The 26489-nt window shown below is 33.8% G+C and overlaps 1 protein-coding gene across 1 annotated transcript in view; it reads right to left on the reverse strand.

The window, feature by feature from the left end:
- Nucleotides 1-25837, reverse strand: part of LOC124539002 (protein masquerade) — a 34275-nt gene extending 8438 nt beyond the window's left edge. The window contains exons 1-6 of the mRNA XM_047116302.1: nt 25658-25837; nt 5935-6084; nt 4815-4934; nt 1591-1784; nt 1027-1224; nt 425-552 (exon numbers count right to left, since the gene is read on the reverse strand). Of these exons, the coding sequence (XP_046972258.1) occupies nt 425-552; nt 1027-1224; nt 1591-1784; nt 4815-4934; nt 5935-6084; nt 25658-25748 (881 nt within the window). The 5' untranslated portion in view covers nt 25749-25837. The remainder of the gene's footprint in view (nt 1-424; nt 553-1026; nt 1225-1590; nt 1785-4814; nt 4935-5934; nt 6085-25657) is intronic.
- Between the last annotated feature and the right edge of the window lie 652 nt (nt 25838-26489).

Raw genomic sequence — 26489 nt, forward strand, 5'->3', positions numbered from 1 at the left:
CTAAGGAGAGTGCTTGGAACATATTCTACCACGCTGTTCCAATGCGGGTTGGTGGAATGCACATGTGGCAGAATTAAATTAGATACATGCAGATGATAAACACAAATTAAGCACATGAATCAGTGGTGCTTGCCTGGGTTTGAACCCGCAATCATCGGTTTAGATGCACGCGGTCTAACCACTGAGCCATCTCGGCTCTATGAGTGAGCATGCTTCGTCACTATATGTCTTACTTCGTATGAACTATTGACACATAGATAGATACAATAATTAGTGTCCTGTGATGCAACCCGAGCATAAATCCAGGCGTTTTAATGAATAATAAGGTTTTATGATTTTATCTTAATAAACTTTTTAAATAAGTAAAAACCCAGGTGACAAAGTTTAATAATCTGCCTATACGTAGAAAGCATCAAACACATACCTTGTGTTATCACAGCAGACGGAGCCACTTAGTTTGCAGTGGGTGTTAGAAACCAGAACAGCTGGGCGCTCGCAGAGACTTTTAATCAAACTAATTAGGCAATACCCTGGACATCTTGGCAGTGGAGCCTGGAATATACGGAATACGTGTATCATTATCATCACATAGTATAAAACAAAGTCACTTACCGCTATCTGTCCCTATGTATGCTTAGATCTTTAAAGTAACGCAACGGATTTTGATGCGGTTTTAAATAGATAGAGTGATTCGAGAGGATGGTTTTTGTATATAATACATGGGCAATATAGTGAAGAAAAAAGAAAAATTGTGTAGTATATTTAGTATCAGCATTGCACCAAAATCAATGGTTTTGGCAAAAAAGTAGTTAATTTCTTTTTTTGGAGGGCAAATTTGCTTCATACCAAATTTCATAAAATTCGGTTTAGCAGTTTGATCGTGAAAGTGCGACAGACAGACAGACAGACAAAGAGTCTTTCGCATGTATAACATTAATATGTATTAATTCAATTCGTTAAGGCAGTTGAGTCTTTTCAGGTATTAAATGATTACATGATGATACTGTTTGAAGATGGTATACATACCGGTGTCGTTGGTCTCGGCGTCGTGTGCGGTCGTCTGGTTGCGACTTCCGTGGTGGACTCATTGAGGCAGCAACTCTCGTCGCCAGGACATGAGGCATCTTCGTCCACGTTCCCACAGAACAGATACAGAATACCGCTTACGCACTCCCCCTGACATTTCCGACCTGGCTTCTGTACTGGAGCCGGGGTGGTTGTTAGCTGTAAGTGATAAAAGATTATGTTAATAAACTATATGATTATTATTAAATAGCAGAAGTGTTCCACTGCTAGTCTAAGTTTCCTCTTTTGGGAAAGTATGGCGTTCATTCACCACGCTTTTCCAAATTGGGTTTGTTAACAAGCGTGGCAGATTTTCATCAGACTCATGAAGGCTTATTTATGGGATAAATATAAATGCTCCCAGTTTGGAGCAAAGCGAACATGAGATGAATGTATAAATGGGTTCCGTATTGATCAGGTCTAACCACTGTGCCACCTTGACATATTATTTCTATAAATTAAAAATATACATATAATATTTTGGTTTTTTGGTACTTTCTTCTAAGCATTAAGTGGAAATCTTACCGTAGTTACAGGCCGCTTTGTAGAATACTTAGTTTCAGCGGGAACTACCAAATCTGACGGTCTTCTATCCCCAAATCCATCTTTGGATACACAGCATGATCTCCCAGATACGCAAAGACCGCTGGATGTGAGATAGGCCTCGCAGTAATGGCTCAGGCGGGCCGCTACGCATACACCTGGGCAGGCTATATTACCTGGAAAATAATGATATGTATATAATATTTAATTCTTGAAATTAATTCTTAAGACTTAAAACAATGTAAATGTTTTAGATTGACATATATTCAGGATAATATTCTTAATCGGCCGACACATAAGATCCTTAAGTCTGTGATTAGACCTAGTTATTGAGTGTTTTTTTTAGATATTATATACAACACACATATTGATTTTTTTTTTCAAATAATTGACATTACACACATATATTAGTTAAATTAATCTATTGTAACAGTAAGTATAACTTGAAAGTGTCCCATTGCTGGTTAGACTTCTCCTCTCTTTGAGAAGGTTTTGGAAATTCCTCCACGCTGTTACAAAAGGAAGTTGACCAAGTTCTGAATAGGCTATTTGACTGGTTTTTAAAATCCATTTTATATTATTTATTAGAGGTTAAGGAACCCAAAAAATATCATATTAAAAATTCCATATGTAAATAACGCGCGAAAACGCTACAATATGGCGCTGCAATGGGGTTGGTGACGTGACTTTGCTGTATTTTAACTTGTGGTACATATAGTAGAAAAGCAAGGTTTACAAGAAAATGACTTCATCATAAGCCCGGCAATCAGGAGCGTTTTGTCTCAAGTGACAAAAGTTTGAAAAAATGCATTTTGATTTACTGATTTTTGAATAAATTAAGTATTATTTTCAAGTTTAGTTAGTAAATAACCACTTTTAAACTCATAATATACACTGATTACAATAATTCAGAATTTATTTTCCGCATTGTCAAATAGCCTGAATGATGCCTGTCCGGCTTTAAGCCAGTTGCTGTCACTGAATCAATTCAGCTATCGCCAAGAAGTCTTTGGGGATTTGGATGACAATGAGAGAGACAAATATAGTTTCCACTCGCTTTTGCATTACACTCATCTCTGTCTTCTAAAGCATTCATGGTATAGGTAAACATGTGTAATAAGATATCAGGAAATAATCAATTTACCATTTACAAAAAAAATATATATATATTAAGACAAATTTATATAATAAATCTCATTGTTTATTAAAAATATTTTTTAGAAAAAAATGCCTGGATTTATAAAAAAAAAACAGCATTGCAGATCGTATTTATTTGAAAAGGGCAACTATGCGAATTTCTTGCTGTTTCTTCTAGCTGAAGACTGGTTTCCGAAACGTTTTAACTTTGCCGTTTAGTAAATTCAAATCGTTTGTAAAAAATACATTGGTTTATTCGATACAAGATTTTTTAGATGATAAAAAAGCGTGGAGTTAATACCTGTTGACTTCCACGCAGGATATATTAATTTAAATAATTGTATTTAATTAAAATGACATTGTATTTTTTAAATTTTAAAAAAGAGTAACTACTGTGTTTCTTGCCGGTTCTTCTCGGTAGAATCTAATTTCCGAACAGGTGGAAGCTTCACTTAATTGTAAAATGACGATTCAAAAGTGCTTGTAAAAGCCTACTCGAATAAAGTTTATTTTGATTTCATCTGATTCAAGAACGTTGCATTGTGAAGTTTATTTACATAAATTTGATTTGATTTGATTTGATCAAATCACCAATTAATGTTGTTATTGTCGATAAATACAGACGTTTGTTTGCTAACACTACCACCGGTTCGGAAAAGAAAATACCCTGACCTGAGAAGAACCGGCGAAAGAAACTCAGCGGGTTTTTTTTTTTTTGTTTTAGTTGTCTCATATATTATTTAAACAATTTAATATGAGATGAAATTACATATTTCATATGTAACGGGGTTGGTGACGTGACTTTGCTGTATTTTAACTTGTGGTACATATAGTAGAAAAGCAAGGTTTACAAGAAAATGACTTCATCATAAGCCCGGCAATCAGGAGCGTTTTGTCTCAAGTGACAAAAGTTTGAAAAAATGCATTTTGATTTACTGATTTTTGAATAAATTAAGTATTATTTTCAAGTTTAGTTAGTAAATAACCACTTTTAAACTCATAATATACACTGATTACAATAATTCAGAATTTATTTTCCGCATTGTCAAATAGCCTGAATGATGCCTGTCCGGCTTTAAGCCAGTTGCTGTCACTGAATCAATTCAGCTATCGCCAAGAAGTCTTTGGGGATTTGGATGACAATGAGAGAGACAAATATAGTTTCCACTCGCTTTTGCATTACACTCATCTCTGTCTTCTAAAGCATTCATGGTATAGGTAAACATGTGTAATAAGATATCAGGAAATAATCAATTTACCATTTACAAAAAAAATATATATATATTAAGACAAATTTATATAATAAATCTCATTGTTTATTAAAAATATTTTTTAGAAAAAAATGCCTGGATTTATAAAAAAAAAACAGCATTGCAGATCGTATTTATTTGAAAAGGGCAACTATGCGAATTTCTTGCTGTTTCTTCTAGCTGAAGACTGGTTTCCGAAACGTTTTAACTTTGCCGTTTAGTAAATTCAAATCGTTTGTAAAAAATACATTGGTTTATTCGATACAAGATTTTTTAGATGATAAAAAAGCGTGGAGTTAATACCTGTTGACTTCCACGCAGGATATATTAATTTAAATAATTGTATTTAATTAAAATGACATGGTATTTTTTAAATTTTAAAAAAGAGTAACTACTGTGTTTCTTGCCGGTTCTTCTCGGTAGAATCTAATTTCCGAACAGGTGGTAGCTTCACTTAATTGTAAAATGACGATTCAAAAGTGCTTGTAAAAGCCTACTCGAATAAAGTTTATTTTGATTTCATCTGATTCAAGAACGTTGCATTGTGAAGTTTATTTACATAAATTTGATTTGATTTGATTTGATCAAATCACCAATTAATGTTGTTATTGTCGATAAATACAGACGTTTGTTTGCTAACACTACCACCGGTTCGGAAAAGAAAATACCCTGACCTGAGAAGAACCGGCGAAAGAAACTCAGCGGGTTTTTTTTTTTTTTGTTTTAGTTGTCTCATATATTATTTAAACAATTTAATATGAGATGAAATATGTATATGTTATATATCCTAATAGTTAATAGAGTGTACCTAATAATTACCACTGTCTTTGTATTTGTCGTTCGGCGGCTTTGTTGTGTAATCTTCCTCCTCCGATTCCGATTCCGTTGTTGTGTAGCGTGTTGTAAATGGTTTGTTTGTTGTTATCATCGTATCGTTTCCTGAAAATAATAAATTGCTTTTAGTTAAGAAATGTCTGAGATGGCCCAGTGGTTAGAACGCGGCAAGCATCACTATATATGTATGTGATTTATTTGTGTTTATAACTCATCTCGAGCTCGGTGGTGAAGGAAAACATCGTGAGGAAACCTGCATGTGTCTAATTTCATCGAAATTCTGCCACATTTGCATTAGACCCCGCATTAGAACAGCGTGGTGGAATATGTTCTAAACCCTCTTCTTAATAGAAGAGGAGGGCTTATCCCAGCAGTGGGAAATTTACAGGCTGTTTTACTTTACTTTAGTTAAGAAATAAAAACTAAATCTACGATTAAGGTGAATTATATTCGTATTCAAGGTTAATCACTAAATAATATAAAACAAAGTCGCTTTCTTTCTCCCTCTGTAAGCTTAAGTCTTTAAAATTACGCAACGAATTTTGATGCGGTTTTTTTAATGGATAGATTGTTTCGAGAGGTAGGTTTTGTATGTAATACATGGAAAATATAGTAAAGAAACACTGATGATTTTAGAAGTTTGTAATGTGATGTCGTAAATAAACAAATTCTGTAGTATATTTAGTATCACTATTGCATCCATACGAGGCCGGTGCGGGTCGCTAGCGTATTATATTTATTACCTATACTATACGTATATATTTATGTGCAAATGTAGAAAATTACTCATGATGTTTGCTTTACCGCCCAGAACAATATAAACAATAATCACTATATATTATAAAATAAAGTTCCCCGGCCGCGTCTGTTTGTATGTTCCCGATTATCTTCGAAACTACTGAACGGAATTTCATACGGTTTTCACTAATAGACAGAGTGATTCATAAGGAAGGTTTAGGTATATCATTGATTAACGTTTTCGTGTAAATAAGTTGAAATAGTACGACAATTGTTAAACATGTCGGAAATGAAAATGAACAAAAATATGTCCAAATGGGAAGTCGGGACTTGCCGTTTGTCAAATTATGTTTTTTTAATTGCTCACCGATTGGTTCATCCACGCAGCACTTCATGTTGGGGCTGGGGCACGTGATCTCTTCGAGCACGTTGGAGCAGATGAAGGAGGTGACGCTGTGCATGCAGACCCCGGGGCAGTTTTTGGCGTCGACTTGCGTGTCCAGGGTCTCCAGCAGATCTAGAAAGTTATACATATCATTAGTATATGTATATTTATACAATATAATATATTTTCGATGTAAGGAATAGTTAATATTTCTTACAGCTTCATTGTCTATGGGTGCTGGTGACCACTTACCATCAGGTGGCCCATATGCTTGTCTACCCACCTATACCATAAAAAATAAAAATAAAAAAACAATATTTCTCTGAGTAATTCATATATATGTGGCTCATAATCCCTTTCAAAACTGTAGTGGAAACGAGTAATCTGGCGTTAGGGCTCATAAGTAGTCTTTCATATGTTTATATAATATTTTATATGTGTAATCTTGATGGAGTACGCTAATTTTAGTTTTATTTACTAATTTAAAAAAGTAATTGAGAATTCGAACGTTCTGCACCAATTTTAAAAATGGAACGCTGTTTTGGTTCACGTAGTCCTAAAGGCGTTTTTTTCTTTTTTTAATTCAAAAATCTTTGAATAGCAACGACAGTTTTTTGACACATAAATCCTTATTAAGGTAATACGCCCCAATAATCGTTACTATGTCAAATGATCGATTCATAAACCACGTTGCACATTAGCTATTCATCGTACGCGTCGTTACGCTTTAGTGGTCCGCAGGCCTAACTGGAAACTGCTTTTTATTCGCCCGTCGTGTGCGCGGGCGCCGCGTCGCCGCTTTTAGCTTTGTGAGAACAAATTCTTGGAAAGAAATAAACGGAGTACTAACTCGCTTTCACACCGACCAGAACTATATATTTTCAAAACAATTATTAGTTCAATTTTAAACAACATATCAGTATTTTAGTAACAAGGAATTATCTCGTGTTATCAAGTCAAAAATATAAATATTAGACCACATCACATATATTTAGAGCTGAGATGGCCCAGTGGTTAGAACGCGTTCTTAACCGATGATTTCGGGTTCAAGCCCAGGCAAGCACCACTATATATATGTGATTAATTTGTGTTTATAATTCATCTAGTTCTCGGCGGTGAAAGAAAACATCGTGAGGAAACCTGCATGTGTCAAGTTTCATCGAAATTCTGCCACATGTGCATTCCACCAACCCGCATTGGAACAGCGTGGTGGAATATGTTCCAAACCCTCTCCCTAATGGAAGAGGAGGCCTTAGCCCAGCAGTGGGAAATTTACAGGCGGTTACTTTACTTTACTACTTTACATATATTACTCTGATCCCAATGTAAGTAGCTAAAGCACGTGTTATGGAAAATCAGAAGTAACGACGGCACCACAAACACCCAGACCCAAGACAATATAAACGACTAATGAACTTTTAACACATCGACTCGGCCGGGAATCGAACCCGAGACCGCGGAGTGGCATATCCATGAAAACGGGTGTAGACATTAATCGACTACGGTTGTCAAAAAACTATGGTTGTGTGCATATATACACACATACAAGCAATCATCGGTGTCGGCCTATTACCTGTAATTAGCAATAAAAAAAACACTTAAATATTTATTAATTTGTACTTATTTAGTAGTTATTACATTTATTGTAATGTGTATAAGTGGTGGTGGTATGTGGTCATTGTCACACTGTGAGTATTAACCATTCCTGGAATTACTAATGCGTTACAAGCATTGTAACTAAGATTCGCGCCTGTAAGTACACTGGCTCACTCGTTCTTCAAACACACACACATTGGTAAATATTACCGGTGATACTCATACACCTAATCGACAACTGAAGACAAACATATTATGTAATAAAATATATTTTATTGAATTCAAATTAATACTGGTCATTACTAAAACAGAAATAAAACAGACGGGTTTATATAGGATTCCATTCATAATCATCATAATTACACATTTTTAGATCTTTCAAATTACGCAACGGATTTTGATGCGGTTTTTTTAATAGATAAAGTGATTCGAGAGGAAGGTTTTTGTGTATAATACGTGAAAAAAAAAACACTGATAATTTAGATATGCTCTACTATATTCAGCATCAGCATTCCGAACGAGTCGGGTCGCTAGTATTAAAAATAAAACAAAGATGCTCAGTTGACTCATATCCATGCCCATTTGAAAGGGGTTAGGGAAGTTGGCGTTAATACTACTCTAACTCTACACTCACTAATTCAACTATAAACCACTGATTTATTAATTGTATTTAAAGTGTTGGTGTTATAAAAATACTTAGAGCCATTAAATGTAGATAAATAAAACAAAATCGTAACACTGTATACAACGGAACAATTAAAAAACAAGCTTTAATTATCTATATTAATATTATAAATGGGAAAGTGACTCTGTCTGTCTGACGGTCTTTCTGCCAAAGCACTGAATCAAATTGGACGAAATTTGGTATGAAGCAAACTTCAACTTCAACCTTCAACAACTTCAACAACAACGCTTCATTGTGACGTTTACTTGAATAAAATGGATTTGATTTGATTTGATTTGATTTGATTTGATTTAACGCCAAGGAAGGACATAGGATTTCTTGCCTAACGGATGACAACCGAGTCACTAAAACACGAGCGAAGCCACGTGCGGCAATTAGTAACACTTTTATATTTCAATAATACTAGAGGCCGCAAATAGCTTCTAAACAAAACAATAAGGTGCTGAACTGGAGGCCTATTCGATCCGATTTTGTTTTGTTGTTTTTGGTTGTTTATTATTTACAACAATTATTCTCAAGTAAATCGTAATTAGAGATTAGATTAGTTTTTAAGAGTAACAATACGTTCAACAATTCTATTCGGATTCCATAATTAAACTGCAGTTTAATCGTTTACAACAACAAAGTTTTTCTTTTTAGTAAAATTGTTCTGTTTTTCCTTTTTAATTATAGATTAAATATATTGTATATATACATTCATTTATAAAATCTATAAATAATGGATTGTTCTTGCATCTTCTCGTTAAAAATCTGAACGATTTGAAGTCGTAATAATTTAATTTTAACTGTCAGTAGTTGCTATAAATAATATGTTTATAATAAATATTGGACAATATGGCATACATTACTCTGATCCCAATGTAAGTAGCTAAAGCACTTGTGTTATGGAAAATCAGAAGTAACGACTGTACTCAGTTATAATCCGATAGATGGCGTTGTTGACAAGCTATTTACAAATTTATATGGATTTAAATGACCTACGTATATAACACAATTATAATATATATAGTGCATTAAAAACACTCAATATTTTCAAGTCTATTACTTAATTACCTAAGTACTACAAGATTTACAAGCATAATGCTTAACTTTAAATGAAATACCCAATTTTTTTAAATATTAAAAACAATTTCAAACACATACTTTATGCTTGTTCTTTTATGTGAATCCTTATATAGAAAATAAGTACTTAAAACCACATATTTGCATATTTAAAAACAATTAAATTGAAATAAGCTGTTTACTACTTAATATATTACATATTTATAACTTCATGTAATTTGTAAGTAGTATTTTACGAGTGTATTTTATAATGCAATTATTTAATTGGTTATGTGTAACACACTTTCATTATTTATTGAGTTTCATATGTCTTATAAGTATGTATAAGTAAGTGTGTTTGTAATGTTATATCTTTTATAAATATGTAAGTAGTCCTCTGTAGTCTGTCTAAACATTGTATTAGCGAAAAAGCCGTTTATTAAATCTAAAGTAATATTGTACATTACTTATGGTATGTGACTATAGGTTTTCTCAATTTGAATAAATACTTTTTTAAGCAGGTTGCCATGTCATAAAATTCAAATTAATCCATTACGATACAAAACTAAAATTTATCAAAGTAAGGTTTTACAGTTTTGAATTATATATGAAATTAATTAAACACAAAGTTACCGGTACGGAATGTAGATTAACGCCATGGCCTTCACCTAGAGCGTCGTACTCGAAAAGACTTATAGACAATAAAACCGCTCGATCACGCACCTGCGATTCATTTTCGACCTTATTACCTAACACATAAAGCGATCCTAAATCAAAACCTGCGCTACCACATTCCTGTCCCGGCTGACCGTTAGGCCCTCCCTGCGATGCACAGTTATGCTCAGAGGCAAATGAAAGGAAAACAGACAATGGTCTAAATTACGAGATCGCGGCGATTCTCCATATTTAGAATTTTTGGAACAATTTTTCTGGCCAAAATCGTCACGTCAGCAAAACGAAAGTCCAAGCAAAGTTTTCCTTCCTCCCTCTTTCTCTCTGCTATCTACGGTTTACTTATTGTTTTAATATACAAGGGATATTTCAATAACAATTTTAATTCTTGTCATTTTAACCACAAACGATCTCTTATATAATGGATCTTCGTTCAAGTATGATCTCACAAAACCTTTGTGTAACTAAACCATTTTTATATATGTGGTATAGTTACAAAACCAAGTGAAATACTATAATAGATCTATTACAAAAAAAAAACAGTAATTTGATAATTAAAAAATAATTATGAAAAAATCGTCCAAAATTTTTATGTAATTTTTTCAATCAATTTAAATTAAAATAGACTCAAAATTTAAAAAGTTTTTTAGAGAGTTAATATCAAGTGACCCCAAAAATGATAATGCAAATGTGAAAACGCTTATAATCTGTGGCACCGTCAAACAGACCACCGTTAAACGATGACCTAACGTCGGAGAAATCGACACCCGCGCCGCGCCGAAAACGAAAGTACCGCCCGACGAGAAACAACGTCTATCGCTCCTGACAAACTCACTTCGGGCATCAAAATGCGAAAATAACTCTGCCTGTTTGTTACAATATTGCTTCTAAACCAACACACCAAGTTGAATATGGGCATAAAATTATCCAAGGACTCTTACTCAATCAAATTAAAATCAAAATATACTTTATTCAAATAGGCTTTTACGAGCATTTCTGTATCATTTAACAACTATTTTAAGTGAAGCAACCACCGGTTCGGAAAGTAGATTTTACCGAGAAGAACCGGCAAGAAACTAAGTAGTTACTTTTTTTTAAAATAAGCTTTATTCAACTAGGTTTGCAAGCACTTTTGAATCGTCATTTTACAATTAAGTGAAGCTTCCAGCCTCGGTTCGGAAAGGAGATTCTACCGAGCAGAATCGGCAAGAAACTCATTACTCATGTTTTTTCATCATTTAAAAAATATATATGTTAGTTAATTATAATTATTAACAGTTAATTATAACAGTTAATTATAATTATTAACTGGCTTAATCATAAGCCAGTTACAGGCACAAGGGACATAACATCTTAGTTCCGAAAATCAGCGATGTAACTGTTTAATATTTCGTACAGCGTCTATGCTCATGGTCGTGTAGATCTCTTACTAAAGGTCGTTCGCCTCATGTGATAAAAAAAGTGTCATTGATGGTCCAAGATTTAACCTCTTTCAACCACTACCGATATTTTGCACGCTCTGTACTCAGAGTTAAGAGTATGTATTACTGAGTGTAAACCAATTCTTTATTATCAATAGAAATGATATAATAAATACGTCCAAAATTACTAAATTTGTCAAACGAATTCTTCTAAAATTATGTGATGGAAAGACACTCTCTCATAACTAGAGGAGTAACATATTTGCGTAGTTTTCTATTATCTGTAAGACTAATAATCCACTGGACTGACAATTGGACCCTTGGGCCAAACATTGGCACTAAGAAATATTAACCAGCGCCTATATGGCCAATACGTCCAAATCTTGGACACAGATGTTTTAGCAAGTTCAAAACGACCGAAAAACCGAGGTGCTCAGATTGTAAAACATGATTGTAGAAATAAATTAAATATAAAAGTTTAAACGATTAATCGCTTCAAATTAATACATAAACATGACAAATTTTATATTAATAATGCGTTTCGTTTGAGTGATTTCACTTTTTTAATTAAAAATCTAGATTATTTGAAACTGGCCGCTGAGAAAGTGTAGCCGCATATTGCACATACTATCGCTTGCAAAGCTAGAATATTCTAGACTTACTACATTCGTCTGAAACCTAGAAAGTAAGCGAACACGCTGTTCTTATCAATGGAACTATTCTGTGAGAATGAATTCGAAAATCATTATTGAACACGATCGTGAAATAACAGGAAGTAATATGCAGTATAACATAATTACAAAATTATAACTAAAACGCATCAAGATTTAATATATTACTATTGATCTATAAAGTAAAAAGATTTACATATTTATATTATATTGTACTTATATCATAAATACATGTACGTTAAATTTTTTTTTTAATTTTTAGCTTCTGTAAGCACTTTTGAAATGTTATTTTATAGAACTCTTTGAAAAGTAAAGCCTCCATCGATTCGAAATGTAAGATTTCAAAAAAATTTAAGTTAATATTTATCAGTATTTAAAATAAATTATATTAGTAAAAAATGTTTACAATTTACTTTAAGTCATAAGGTACATGCTTTTTATATAATATATAAATTGTTGGAATAAACAAGCAGCAGCTGTGCTACGTCACACAACTTCCCTTAAAAAATGGCGGGAGTTTTGCGGCTGACATATTGGGATCGCCATTATGATTACTGTGTTATATGGATTATTGAGGGTTATTTATGTTGTTTACTAAATGATTTTCTTTTGTTGTAGGTTGAGTGTTATTGTAAATTAAAGATAATTGTTTTAGAGGTTAGCTTACTTGGTTCTAAAAATAGAAAATAAATTGGTAGAAAAAGCAAATTATTCGATACAAGATTTTATAGATGATAAAAAAACGTGGAGTTAATACTTGCTGACTTCCAAGCAGGATATATTAATTTAAATAATTGAATTTAACTAAAATGACTTTGTATTTTTTAAATGTTAAAAAAGAGTAACTACTGAGTTTCTTGCCGGTTCTTCTCGGTAGAATCTACTTTCCGAACCGGTGGTAGTTTAACTTAATTGTAAAATGACTATTCAAAAGTGCTTGTAAAAGCCTACTCGAATAAAGTTTATTTTTTTATTTGATTTTATTTAATCTTTAATTGAATAATATGCATGTTTGTTAATGTTTATCTTTTTTTAAATATCTGTGGTATTTTATTATAGAAACGAATGCTACGAAACGAATAATATTTTATTATGGAATATGTTCCAAACCTTCTCCTCAAAGGGACAGGAGGCCTTTAGCCCAGCAGTGGGAATTTACAGGCTGTTGTTGTTGTTGTTGTTGTTGTTGTATGCCTTACAAGAAGGATTTGTTGACTTTGCGTAGTCAGAACCTTTGAGTTATAAGTTTATTTTTGCAATCTGTCGTAGAAGGGACGGAAGTGTGTTACAAAGAGTTCGGGTAACGCGCGCTATTTGATTCGACCAATGAGCGCGCGTAATGCTAAAGTTCCATTTTTAAATGGATTTAAAGTTAATGTTCATAATTATTAAGCTGAGATGACATCATATGCGATATCACATACTCTTACTTACAAATATAAGTATATATAAATATAAATATATAAGTAAGGGTATGTATTATGATAATATTTATAATACTAATGTAGATTAATAAATAATACAAACTTTCATTCAAATTTCGATATATTCCCATATTTTACAATATAATGTAGTTTGTGTATTTCGCTACTCTGTTGAAAATCATTGTACAAATATATTTACATATAATTTTGTTGGTGGTTAAAATATATAAATTAATGATGCTGTAAGAAATATTGACGTTATCGTCACAGGCCTGTTCAAGCTCGTTCACCTTTCCTACCAGATAATCATAATGATTATTGCTGATTTAAGGTAGAATATGGGAACTCTTACGAAGCTTATTTGTTCATAGATTCTGTTAACTTAAGCAAAACGAATCAACAAAAACAACAACGTGTAAAGTTCCCACTGCTCGTCTCCCTTTGAGGAGAGGGTTTGGAACATAATCCACCACGCTGTTCTAATGTAAGTTGGTGGAATACACATGTGGCAGAATTTCTATGAAATTAGACGCATGCTCCTTACAATGTTTTCCTTCGCCGCCGAGCATAAGTTTAATTATAAACAATAATTAAGCACACGAATATTCAGTAGGGTTGCCTGGGTTGAACCCGCAATCATCGGTTAAGATGCACGCGTTCTAACCACTGGGCCATCTCGGCTCAACAAACGAAGCATTATTTTTCATTTATTATTAAAAACTGTAAGAAGGATATAGAAATAAAAAGAGCCTATATTAGGATTGTAACAAAGAAGATTAATTAGTGGAGATTAATTAGTAAAAATAGAAAATTCCATATATTATTTATGTAGATTAAAAATTTATACATAATATTGTATTACGATTTATAAATATTTAAATAATAATGTCGTTATTATACGAGTAATATATTATTAATTCGCAATTTAATTAAAAATTTAGATTGTGTTGCATAACTTTTAATTCATTATTAAAACATAGTGATGTCTTTCTAAATAATTATTATAATATAACCTTTTACTTTCATATAATTATTGAACTAGTGATATAAGAAAACCATGTATAAATTTGCATTATGTATGTGCGCGATAAATGGATGAATAACACAAAATCACTCCAACCAATTTTTCAATTGATTCTTTTTTTCAACCGACTTCAAAAAGGAGGGGGTTATCAATTCGTCTATTACATAAATATGTAATAGACGAATTGTGAAATGTAGTTAAAGTATTCTCGTATTGTTTTTTGATAGATATACTGTAGGGTTTTCTTGGCTGACACCGAATCCAAATATAACAATAACTATAACTACATTATATAATCGTAAATCTACTTTTAAATAGTCTAATATTTTTCATTTCATTTTACTTAGGAGGACTATAAAAAATATGTTAAATACGCAATTATTTTTATCACTTTTTAGTGCATATTATTTGTTTTAAAATAGTGTTTTGTTTGAAATCCGTTTTTCTTTTTGTTAATTTTTTATTATTTATATTGTAATTATTCACAGTATATACGTTGTGTGGCAGAATTTCTGACTATCTTTAATCAAAATTTAATGTACTTACGTTCGTTGCTGCATTGCCACATTATGTACGACATATATCAGCTCCTTTGCAAAGATTTTTTACTGAGGTCGATTACAGCTCTCTCAAGGGTGGTACATTGTGAGTTATGGACTGTAACTGACCAGCTCAATAATTCAATTTTGTCAAATTCCCTGTTCATTTTTTTTCATGTAAAGCCGCCACCGAGTATGTTTAGCGGTTTTAATGGTACTCCAATCCCGGGTTTGATTCCCGACCGAATCAATATAGAAAAAGGTCATTTATTTTCTATATTGTCTTGGGTCCGGGTGTTTGTGTTACCGTCGTTACTTCTGATTTTCCATAACACAAGTGCTTTAGCTACTTGCATTGGGATCAGAGTAATGTATGTGATGTTGTCCAATATTTATTATTTATAGATGTCAGTGCTAATAAACCGCCAAAAGACCATCGGGTTAACAATATGACCTTACAATGACTTGTGTTACCCTACCCGGTATTTGAATCCAATACCGTTTACAACACAACAACAACAGCCTGTAAATTCCCACTGCTGGGCTAAAGGCCTCCTCTCCCATTAAGGAGTGGGTTTGGAACATATTCCACCACGCTGTTCCAATGCGGGTTGGTGGAATGCACATGTGGCAGAATTTCTATGAAATTTGTCACATGCAGGTTTCCTCACGATGTTTTCCTTCACCGCCGAGCACGAGATGAATTATAAAGACAAATTAAGCACATGAAACGGCGGTGCTTGCCTGGGTTTGGGCCATCTCGACTCATAATATCTCAGCAATACCGTTTAACGAAACTGTAATTATAATACTAATTATAAATAACACGTATACAGTATGCAATTACCAAAATGATTGGTCGTAGGAAAAAAAGCAATTATTTCACTTTCAGCGTCCACTTGGACAGTTTCACCGAACCGTGCGCCCGCGCATGTTAAGCGCGTACGGATCGGTATTTGCAAATCTGACGAAATCACGCAAATAAAACGTAATGAGTTGTTTTTTTTTTTAATTTGGAAACAGACGAAATTGTTTTTACTATTGTTTTTTTTTAATTAGTACATAAAGTGAATAGATTCCTTCGTTTTTTAGTTGATCGATGAGATTGCGACGTCAATTACTAGTAAATATTTGTTAATGTGTTATTTTCTTAAGTAAAATTAAAATACGTTTTACTTACTTTACATTATTGTTAGTAAAGTAAAGTAACTGCCTGCCTGCCTGCCTGTAAATTTCCCACTGCTAGGATGAGGCCTCCTCTTCCATTAAGGAGAGGGTTCGGAACATACTCCACCACGCTGTTCCAATTCCGGTTGGAGGAATACACATGTTTCAGAATTTCGATGAATTTAGACACATGCAGGTTTCCTCACGGAGTTTTCCTTCACCGCCGAGCACGAGATGAATTATAAACACACATATTTTACAACATATTTTGCCTTGGAACACATACACATAACACGACATATATATTTAAATATATATGTCCTTGTGTTGTTTAGATGTAGGGTAAAATATATAGTGATATAAAAAGATTTTAAAAGAAATTTCATTATGATCTAGACGGTGAAATTTAAACAGACAGACCAGAGGCGTTAAATTAAAATGATTTGTTAATTAGTATTAGTTTAATTATTGTATTTGTTCAAACAAATAAATAAATGATCAAATTGATTTCCAGTTTCAAAGATTCGTCATATAATTTTAATTCATTCTCTAGTTATGTCAGAAATATTGCCAGTCGTAATTTATCCACAAACATCAGTGTGTTCCATTCATTCAAAGCATGTTTCCATTCGATTCTGCAACTCATTCGTTTGTAAAAGGTTATGCAGGTCCGAGTAAAAACTAGCACAGTTAGATCTGGATTAGGTACGTGTTTTTTTTTTGTCCCTCATCGAGGTTATTGAACTTTGCAAATTTATTGACATTATTAAAACGGTATTCGATATAAATATTATTAAAACAGTACATTGATTTTATTACATTATATTTAGTTATAGAAATAAATGTTTATTACACATAATAGTAAAAAAAATGTATAAAAAATAAAAACATATTAACTAATAATTATGACTACTAACTAACCTAATCTACAAAAAATGATAGTTAACGTGTCCTAAAGGTCTTTTCAGCTTCGCAACGCTGATTTTCTATGGTACCTTTTGTGGTTGTGACGATCTCTGACAATATAAGAATTTTTTTTTAAATATGAGACAACATCACATACATTACTCTGATCCCAATGTAAGTAGCTAGATCACTTGTGTTATGGAGAGTCAGAAGTAACGACGGTTCCAAAAACACCCAGACCCAAGACAACATAGAAAACTAATGATAATTTAAATCGACTTGGCCGGGAATCGAACCCGGGAGCTCAGAGTGGCGTACCATTGAAAACCGGTGTACACACCACTCGACTATTATAAATAATATAAATACATAAACATACAATAACAATATATAATTATTATAGATTCATGTTATTTATTATTACAGCACCACCCATCTCATTCCATGAGCTATCCAAACCTGTACCATTGGTTGCCTGGAAGAGATGAGGTTGCCAAAGTGATCTTTGATTTAGGCTAGAGCCATTTTGTATGTATTTATTTTCTTTGTATGATGTAAAGTATATTATAAATGAGCTATTTATGATTGGAACAATAATTTGATTGTCCCACTAATATTATATTTGTGACTGAGCATGGATGAATGTATGTATGTTTGTTACTCTTACACGAAAGAAATACTGAACTGATTTCGATAAAATTTTACAGATATTTGGATAGATAGATTGGCTATAATTTATAATGATATTATGTTATTTGGTACGTATATACGTATTAAGTACACGTGCGAAGCCGGGGGGGGGGGGCGGTCGTTAGTACTATATACATATACATATAATATGTATATATGTGTATTTTCGAGCAAGTGAAACTGCGAAGCAATGCTAGTTACCTATTTACGCTGTATACTAAAAACCTCTCCAAAACGTGCCTTATCTTCCGGTATAAATTTTATATATAAATGTTTAGTAGTTTTTCAGTTACATTCATTATTATAGTGCTTAGGATATATTACAGGTAATCAGGGCCGCCGTAAGCGGGGGTGCGACGCGTGCACCGCACGCGGGCGGCACGTCCAGGGGGCGGCAAATTGAGCAATACATCACGTACCTAATTCAAGTCATTATTATAATTCCCACAAATCCTTAAGTAAAATAAATTATTCAAAGCATCGAAAAATATCGCACTGAGTAAAGTTAAAAGTCCGTCGTCTGTTATCCTATGAAAAACAATACTGTCGAAGTTAGGAGAATCCCCTTTAGCTTCCTTATCAATCGGTAGATTAGGTATCCGTTACTTGTAGTAGGGCGTTGTCGTAGGGCGGCTTGAAGGGTATCACGCCGTAAGTTAAATTGGTGGTCGCTCGAAATAGCAGAGCTACGGGCACCGTTAAACTGGGCGCGGAGGGCATACGTTCGCTGTCGCAGGCGCAACGTGCTCAACGCAAACTTAGAGGTACACCTGTGGGCTGCACATCGTCAGTTGAAAAAAGAGTTAGAAAAGGCGTTAAGTAAACAGAGAGCAAAGGGGCGCCCCTCTCGTGGTTTGCGAGGGAAGCTCCGAACATACGGCGCTCCTGTTACGGAATAACTACCGCCAGATCTCCTGCGACTGATTGGGGAGCTATTTCGGGGAAAAAGGGCGGGTCATTCAACCATCGATGCCCTAAAACACCCTGAAGACCCGGACAATGGAGGCGGTGGTCCAAGGGAACGTAGTCCTAACGGTATCACCGGACGTGGCGAACGACTTCAATAGTCTTCCTTTCTTTTTTTCTTAATTTAATTTACGGCATCCACGGGCTCATAGGCCCATGCCTTTTTTATATTTTTACATTTATACACTTTGACGTTTTATACTTTATATTTTTACTTAACATCAGCAGATATTCGCTAGACTTCAAGATCGCCGTCTTCCTTTCGAGACCATAGGACAAGGCACTGTGGGTTCGATCAGCTGAATTCTTCTATTCACCTCGTCCTCAAGGTTGTTTCTACCTAATCGCAAAGTCTGCCCATGGTAGATATATTTTTGAACAACTTCGAGGACGGTCGTGTACCGCAATCGGTTCCGGTAGAACATGTTCATTGAACATGACCTTGGTTTTATCCAAGTTCATCCGTAGGCCGATACGCATAGAAGAATCAGCAAGCGTCTGCAAATCTTAAGTGAGAAATGTATTCGCCATTGATGTTAATGCCATGTCCTTTCCAGTTCAGCGTCTTGAACATATCCTCCATTGAATTAGTAAACAATTTGGGGGAAATAACTTCCCCTCGTCTCACACCTTGATGCAATGGTATGGGATTTGTTTGCTGATTCTGTACTTGGACGGAAAATACACCTATTTGGTTGGACTCCCTTAATGCTCGTAACAAGGTTCTTATCTTACGGGACCGTGGGAACAGTGCTGCTGACCCGCTTCGCCGAAGAAGACCAGTAGAAGGGGTCTTCGCTATGGATGTCTTCTCCTCCCGCCATAAGTGTCCCGGGGTTAAGGGTTTCTGTACCCTGAGAACTCCCTAGGAAGTGGAACTCCGCAGAGGTGAGCCTACCGTTAGGACGTCACGGTAGTATGCACAAAAGATTTCGTAACATCCTCCAAAAAGACAGAGTGGGTCGCTAACGTTGGTTTTTTAGCAAGTATACACCCCGCCCCCCACCTCGTGTGGAGGAATAGTGGTATGCGTTTTTGCAGCGAAAAAAAGGGCGGCATAATAGGTATTGCACGCGGGCGACAAAACAGCTAGCGGCGGGCCTGCAGGTAATTTACTTTCGTTATTCGTAATGTTTATTCACATTGTACATTAATTTCAACAAACTAACGTATTATATTATTTTGTATTATGACGACCTCTGTGGTCGAGTCTCTCCGAGGTCCCGGGTTCGATTCTCGGTCGAGTCGATGCAGAAAAGTTAATTAGTTTTCTATTTGTCTTGGATCTGGGTGTTGGTGGTACCGTCGTTACTTCTGATTCTCCATAACACAAATGCTTTACTGACTAACATTGGGATCAGAGTAATATATGTGATGTTGTGTTATATTTATTATATACAGTAATACAGCTAGATAAAGGTAAATATAAAACTACAGATCACTGGTTTCAATAACATCCGGCGTGCTAACTGATATTGGTCCTGCGTCTGATACATCCGGTCTTATTCTTTAAGAGAGAAAAGACAGTACGTCTGTGTTCACACACACTCGTGCAATTATATATTATACGCAGTTGTGTTTGTAGTGGTCCATCGTGAACAATCCAAAAGCCTCTATAGTTTAAGATAAGCAAGATAATATTTATCATCAATATATTAATGTGTTTATGTATAACGTTATTATTGTAATAATAAGTTTTCAAAATGGAATTAAATTACACTTTGATATAATTTTGGTTGGTAATTTTACAAGATTTGATTAAAGTAAAGTAAGTATGCATTTTATAAGTAATTCAATAGATCTTACGATAAATGTTTAAAATACTTACTAACAGCTCCTTTGTATTTCACGGTTAAAACGTTAGATGAATACAAAATGTTCTTTTTGTCGTTTATTTCAATAATTGCGTCATATAAAATAACACAAAGTTTAATTTCAACAAAATAATTGAGATCAATTGGCGTCGACGCGTCTGTCAAACTTTCTCCAGTTACAACTTCACCTACCCCCCCACTTCGCCCCCCTCCCCAACCTTTCTCGTCAGCGTATGCGCACGCGCACCGAGATTATTACGTACCGGTGATAGAAATTGAATCATCTGATGCAGTTACCATTATATTATGGTCAATGTTCTTGATATTACATGTTATATATTTACTATATGCTTTATTATTATTATAAATATATGCATTCAATAAAAATATATGTTATGAAGAGATGGTTATGTTTCCATAGTTTTCAAGTAAGTAATCTCTGGGTACCAGTTTCCGCGAGTTTTCAGTAAACTTGCTGAGTCCTTAAAAAGTAATAATTTCTAATTTTAAGTTTAATAATTCAGTTATGATTGCCAGCCAATTTTGTCCTATGTCTTAATTTTATAATTAAGTTTTAATTTTTGTTTAAATTTAATTTAAATTTAAATTATATTTGAAAAAGTCTATTTAAAAGCTCTTGAAGCTTGACTAAATTGTTTTTTTTTGTATTATGACGCTATCTTGTGATTTATATAAAATTTTCGTATTATAATAGCTTATTGTTTCAGAGAGGTCATTGGGGAGGGTCAGAGAGGTTTTGAGAGAAAACAGTCGAGTTCGTTCCAAGAGAATGTTGCAAGCCACACGATAAACTTTGTTTGCAAAATTTATAGTATTTAAAAAAAAAACAAAATCGTATTACGTACCTATATAGCTATCTTCAATAGAGTACAGTATTATTATTTATAAATAGGGAATAATAAGAAATTATTTAAAGTTAACTTCTTTGTCTAAGTATTTGTATTAATCAATATATAAAGCTAATCATAATGTTTGTTTATTGAATCAGTTGTTTATGCTTTATAACACAGACTTGATGTTAAAGATAGATCATAATAGATAACACAACAGGCAGATAGATCACTTGGGTCGTTATTAATTGTAAGTATTCTAAGATATTTCGTAAATTAAAATGATTATTTAAAAGTGCTTCTAAAAGCCTACTTGAATAAAGAATAACTTAGAATAGTCGGAAGTAAAAAAAATATTGGTTCTGAATGTAGAGTGGTGGTTTTACTTGGTGGTAGGGCTTTGTGCAAGCCCGTCTGGGTAGGTACCACCCACTTATCAGTTATTCTACCGCCAAATAACAGTACTCAGTATTGTTGTGTTCCGGTTTGAAGGGTGAGTGAGCCAGTGTAACTACGGGCACAAGGGACATAACATCTTAGTTCCGAAGGTTGGTGGCACATTGACGATGTAAGGAATAGTTAATATTTCTTACAGCGTCATTGTCTATGGGTGATGGTGACCACTTACCATCAGGTGCCCCATATGCTCGTCCGCCAAGCTATACCATAAAAAAAGAGTCATCGAGTACGGGCTTGAAACTCAGATAACATACTATATACATTTTGGGCTATGTGACGTCATCAAGTTTTAAAATCATCCACAGAAACAGACGATAGTAATTCACAAGACCACATAGTGATAGCAAATAGTATTAATTATCACGTAAACGTAACGCTAGTAACGGCAGCGGGACCGTTATCCGCGCGTGCGCACTCGCCGCCTCCTTATACAATTAAAAGGCCATTCATTACAATAACGATAGTCGGCTTTTTACACAGCAACAAATTATAGTACTGACTGCTATTGACAAACGTATATACAGGAAAATGTCCTGTCACGTTAATGGCCTAAATAATCTGGTGACACTCCGAAATGTAATTTTTTATATCTCTTTTCTCTTATTCTATTTAACTAAATATTACTTTATATTTTTAAATGGTGAAAAAGAGCATCTACTGAGTTTTTTGACGGATTTTCTAGGTAAGTAGAATCTAGCGTACCTATAGTTGTTAAATGACAATTCAAAAGTTCTAGTAAAAGCTTTTTTTGTGGTTTTCTTGTTTTACATAATTATATTGGTTGAGTATTTGTGCGTTTATGTTAACTCAATAGCCAGGGGCCATCTGAAAATCAGTGTTGTGCATTAGCACAGCATATACAGAGATTAACCCCTTGCTACCTACACAGTATTCCTTGAATTTAATTATTTTCTTGTATACAGTCGTTGTAATGTATATGTGTAGCAAAATAAATGGTTTAAATGTTATAATTCCTATTCGTATAGATATATACGCTTTATGTTATTAATTATTATTTTAATAAAATATAGAAATATTGTCAGTTGTTGATTAAATCATAGTTATTTATTATACTGTATTATACACTATTCCATTTAAATACATACTTATATGACTTAAATTTTAATAGCACTTATGTATGTATAATATTTTCATAACTGTTTAATAATTATAATTATGCCTATTTTTTTATACGCCAGAAATATAATTAATATCTTTGTTTGGTTGTAACCCATGATAGCTTTAAAGTTATTATTGGAAAATGACGAAATTATCTTCTTGAAAAAATTGTGATTTAGAATTCAATGATTATAAAATCGTGGAGCTATAATATCTTGGACTTTGAGGCATGTTACACATATATAATTGTATTTAAATAACAAGGAATATGCATTCCATTTCATTAAGCAAAAGTCTACTTGAATAAGCTATTCATTGCAATTAAAATAATAAATAAAGTATTGTTTATATACAAATTAATTTACATCAATAAATAAAATAAATCTTTACGTGTATGACAATAGTTCTTATTTCTTGTAACATTGTCGCTTGACGAGCCATTTCTCCGTCAGTTATTACACAAATTTTTAAATTATATATAATTATACGAACAAAATGAGGTTGCATGGACCTTACCATTAAAGCTTTATAATCTCGCTTGTATTCAATCGTATGTTATGAGCGTTATTACGTTTAATAATCGTTTTGACTCTATCATTTCGATTTACTGTTTTTTACCGACATAAGAGGGTCTAAATGTATAATGGTCGTTCATTAGCTATGACCTGTAAAATTGTGTTTTTTTTAAACATTATAATACAATTGGGTTACAATTTACTTTCTGGTAGGGCTTTGTTCAAGCCCGTCTGGGTAGGTACCATCTACTCATCAGATATTCTACCGCCAAAAGCAGCAATACTTGGTATTGTCGTGTTCCGGTTTGAAGGATGTTTGAGCCAGCGTAACTACAGGCATAAGGGACATAACATCTTAGTTCCCAAAATCGGTGGCGTATTGGTGGTGTAAGGAATGGTTAATATTTCCAACAGCGCCAATATCTATGGGCAGTGGTGACCACTTACCATATAGTGGCCCATATGCTCTTCAGACTCTTCAGAAGACTTCAAATCCTTCAATTTTTGGAGCTCAATGCAACACTGCTGCACTGATTGGTGCAAATAAAATTGATTATTTGAGATTGATTTAAGCATATGATAATTTAGTAGTGCTAGACCGGGTTATAAAATATATAATGAGTATTATTTGCCCTTCAGGTATTATCTGTTACCTGTATATCTATATCAATACCTACATGTAATATTATAAATTTCATTTGTCTTTAGGAAATTTTAACTGAGTTGCTCTGAATAATTTCTAAGTTCATTACATAAATAAATAATTCTTAATAAATTAATACAAAATTATTATAATGAAATAGATTGTTTCTTATGTAATGTAATTTTTGATAATCAATATTTTTTATCAAACAGTACACATACATCATTTATTTATGCCTACCATCAATACAGACGGTATTGATGGTAGGTAGGTTAATCAAGGGTGCAAAACTGATCGCTGGGCCGATTGTGGTCCAACGAACGGAATTGAAATATACATGAAATATTTTTGAGAGGAGGGTTTATAATAAAACTGTTTGTTAATAAGACTGTCTGCTAATACCAAAGAGCAATTAATTAGTGAGATGGCCCAGTGGTTAGGACGCATGCATCTTAAGCTATGATGTCGGATTCAAACCTAGGCAAGCACATATATGTAGTGGATATATGTGTGAAGGAAACCTGCATATGTCTAATTTCATCGAAATTCTGCCACATGTGCATTCCACCAACCCGCATTGGAACACCGCGGTGGAATATGTTCCAAACCCTCTCGTCAATGGCTGTGGAGGCCTTATCCCAGTAGTGGGAAATTTACAGGCTGTTACCTACTTGTTACAATATTATTAAATAACGTTGCGTTTAAGCCTTTCTCGATAAATGGTATATGTAAAATAATAAGATTTTTGAAATTAGCTAGATAAGCAAGTCCAAACAGTTTTCAGCTTTATTTATTTGTATAGATGTATGTAGGTATTCTCTACGTACTAAGTAACAAGAAAGTCTGACTGACTCATCTGACTCATTAACGGAAGTGCACGCTTACGTTTAGAAAATAAGTTATTTACGAACTATTCAATAAGAGATATATACATAAATCTATATTAACTTTTATATTGTATTGTATTTGAAATAAGTAGATTCTTTTGACGACCTCCATAGTCGATTATTGTGTACACCGGTTTTCATGGGTACGCCACTCCGAGGTCCCGGGTTCGATTTCTATGTTGTCTTTGGTCTGGGTGTTTGTAGTATCGCTGTTACTTCTGATTTTCCGAAACACAACTGCGTTAGCTACTTACATTGGGATCAGAGTAATGTGATGTTGTCCAATATTTTTTTATTAAAAAAGAAAAAAATAAGTTACATAAACGAATAGCAATTATTGGATATTTGTAAGATTTTCTCGCACGGATTTTGATGTGTGAATTATATTAAAAAAAAAATCAAACATCTGACAAGTGTACCGTTTCTTGTTTACGTGGAAACCTATAATGTAGAAGATCGCTCGGACCGTTAATACGAAGCTATCTCGGGCGAGTTTAAAAAGTAGCGCTCTTAAATACCATCCGCTTACCAAATTAGTTCGGCACATTTCAATTCAACGGACACACGGCTAAATTATGTATCTGGGCTCGGACCCATCTTTGGAGAAAGTCTGACCTGATAAGAAGGAGCTCATGAAGGACTCCTGCGAGCGGACCGGCTGAGTCGTTATCAGTATCAGGGTGAGGAGAGCCACGGTCACAGCCATGGCGCACTGCAGAACTGTCACTATCACCGTTTCTAGATCAACTTTCGCGGCGCATGACGCGACCGGTCGCCGTCTCACGCTGAGGCCAACTGCCGCACCGGTGAAAGAAAGAAAGGGGGCCTCGCGTATCACGCAGAGATTAGGATCCAGTGAAAGTCAGATACGCCACTTAGGGTGCAATGATCTCGTGCCTGTTTGTCTGAGTGTTCCATGCTCAGTAAGAAATATTTACGGTTCAGTTGATAGTTTTCATAATACGCAACGTAAGTTGTGAAACGAAATTGCAGTGTTTATTTGTGTGAGTGAAAACAATCAAAATCTTTACTGACATCAGTTCTAAGTGTTAGTTGTTCACATTATTTAGTTCCAAACCAATCTACGTAATTTTATATAAAAATATTGATTTATTAAGAAAAATGTTCGATACGTTCATTGGTGTTAGATTTGTAAAGTAAACATTTATTAGTATTTCTTTATAATCAGCCTTTCAAAATCAGCAATTTACTATATTTTGTCTCTAAATATTGAATCAACATCTACATATTACTTACAATAAAATCTTATAATTTAAATTGTTATTTTTCTCCGTCGTAAGAATTTATATTTTCCTCACAATTTGACAAGTAAACTATATATCAAATGTAATATATGTAACTAGATGCACAGACAGACAATACATGTACATTATTATCTTAGATAAGAAACGTGCTTTAAATTTAGCTTCTAGGATCGCGTGTCCTG

The sequence above is a fragment of the Vanessa cardui genome, chromosome 21 (genome assembly GCF_905220365.1).
Source record: "Vanessa cardui chromosome 21, ilVanCard2.1, whole genome shotgun sequence".
In the NCBI taxonomy this organism is placed as follows: domain Eukaryota; kingdom Metazoa; phylum Arthropoda; class Insecta; order Lepidoptera; family Nymphalidae; genus Vanessa; species Vanessa cardui.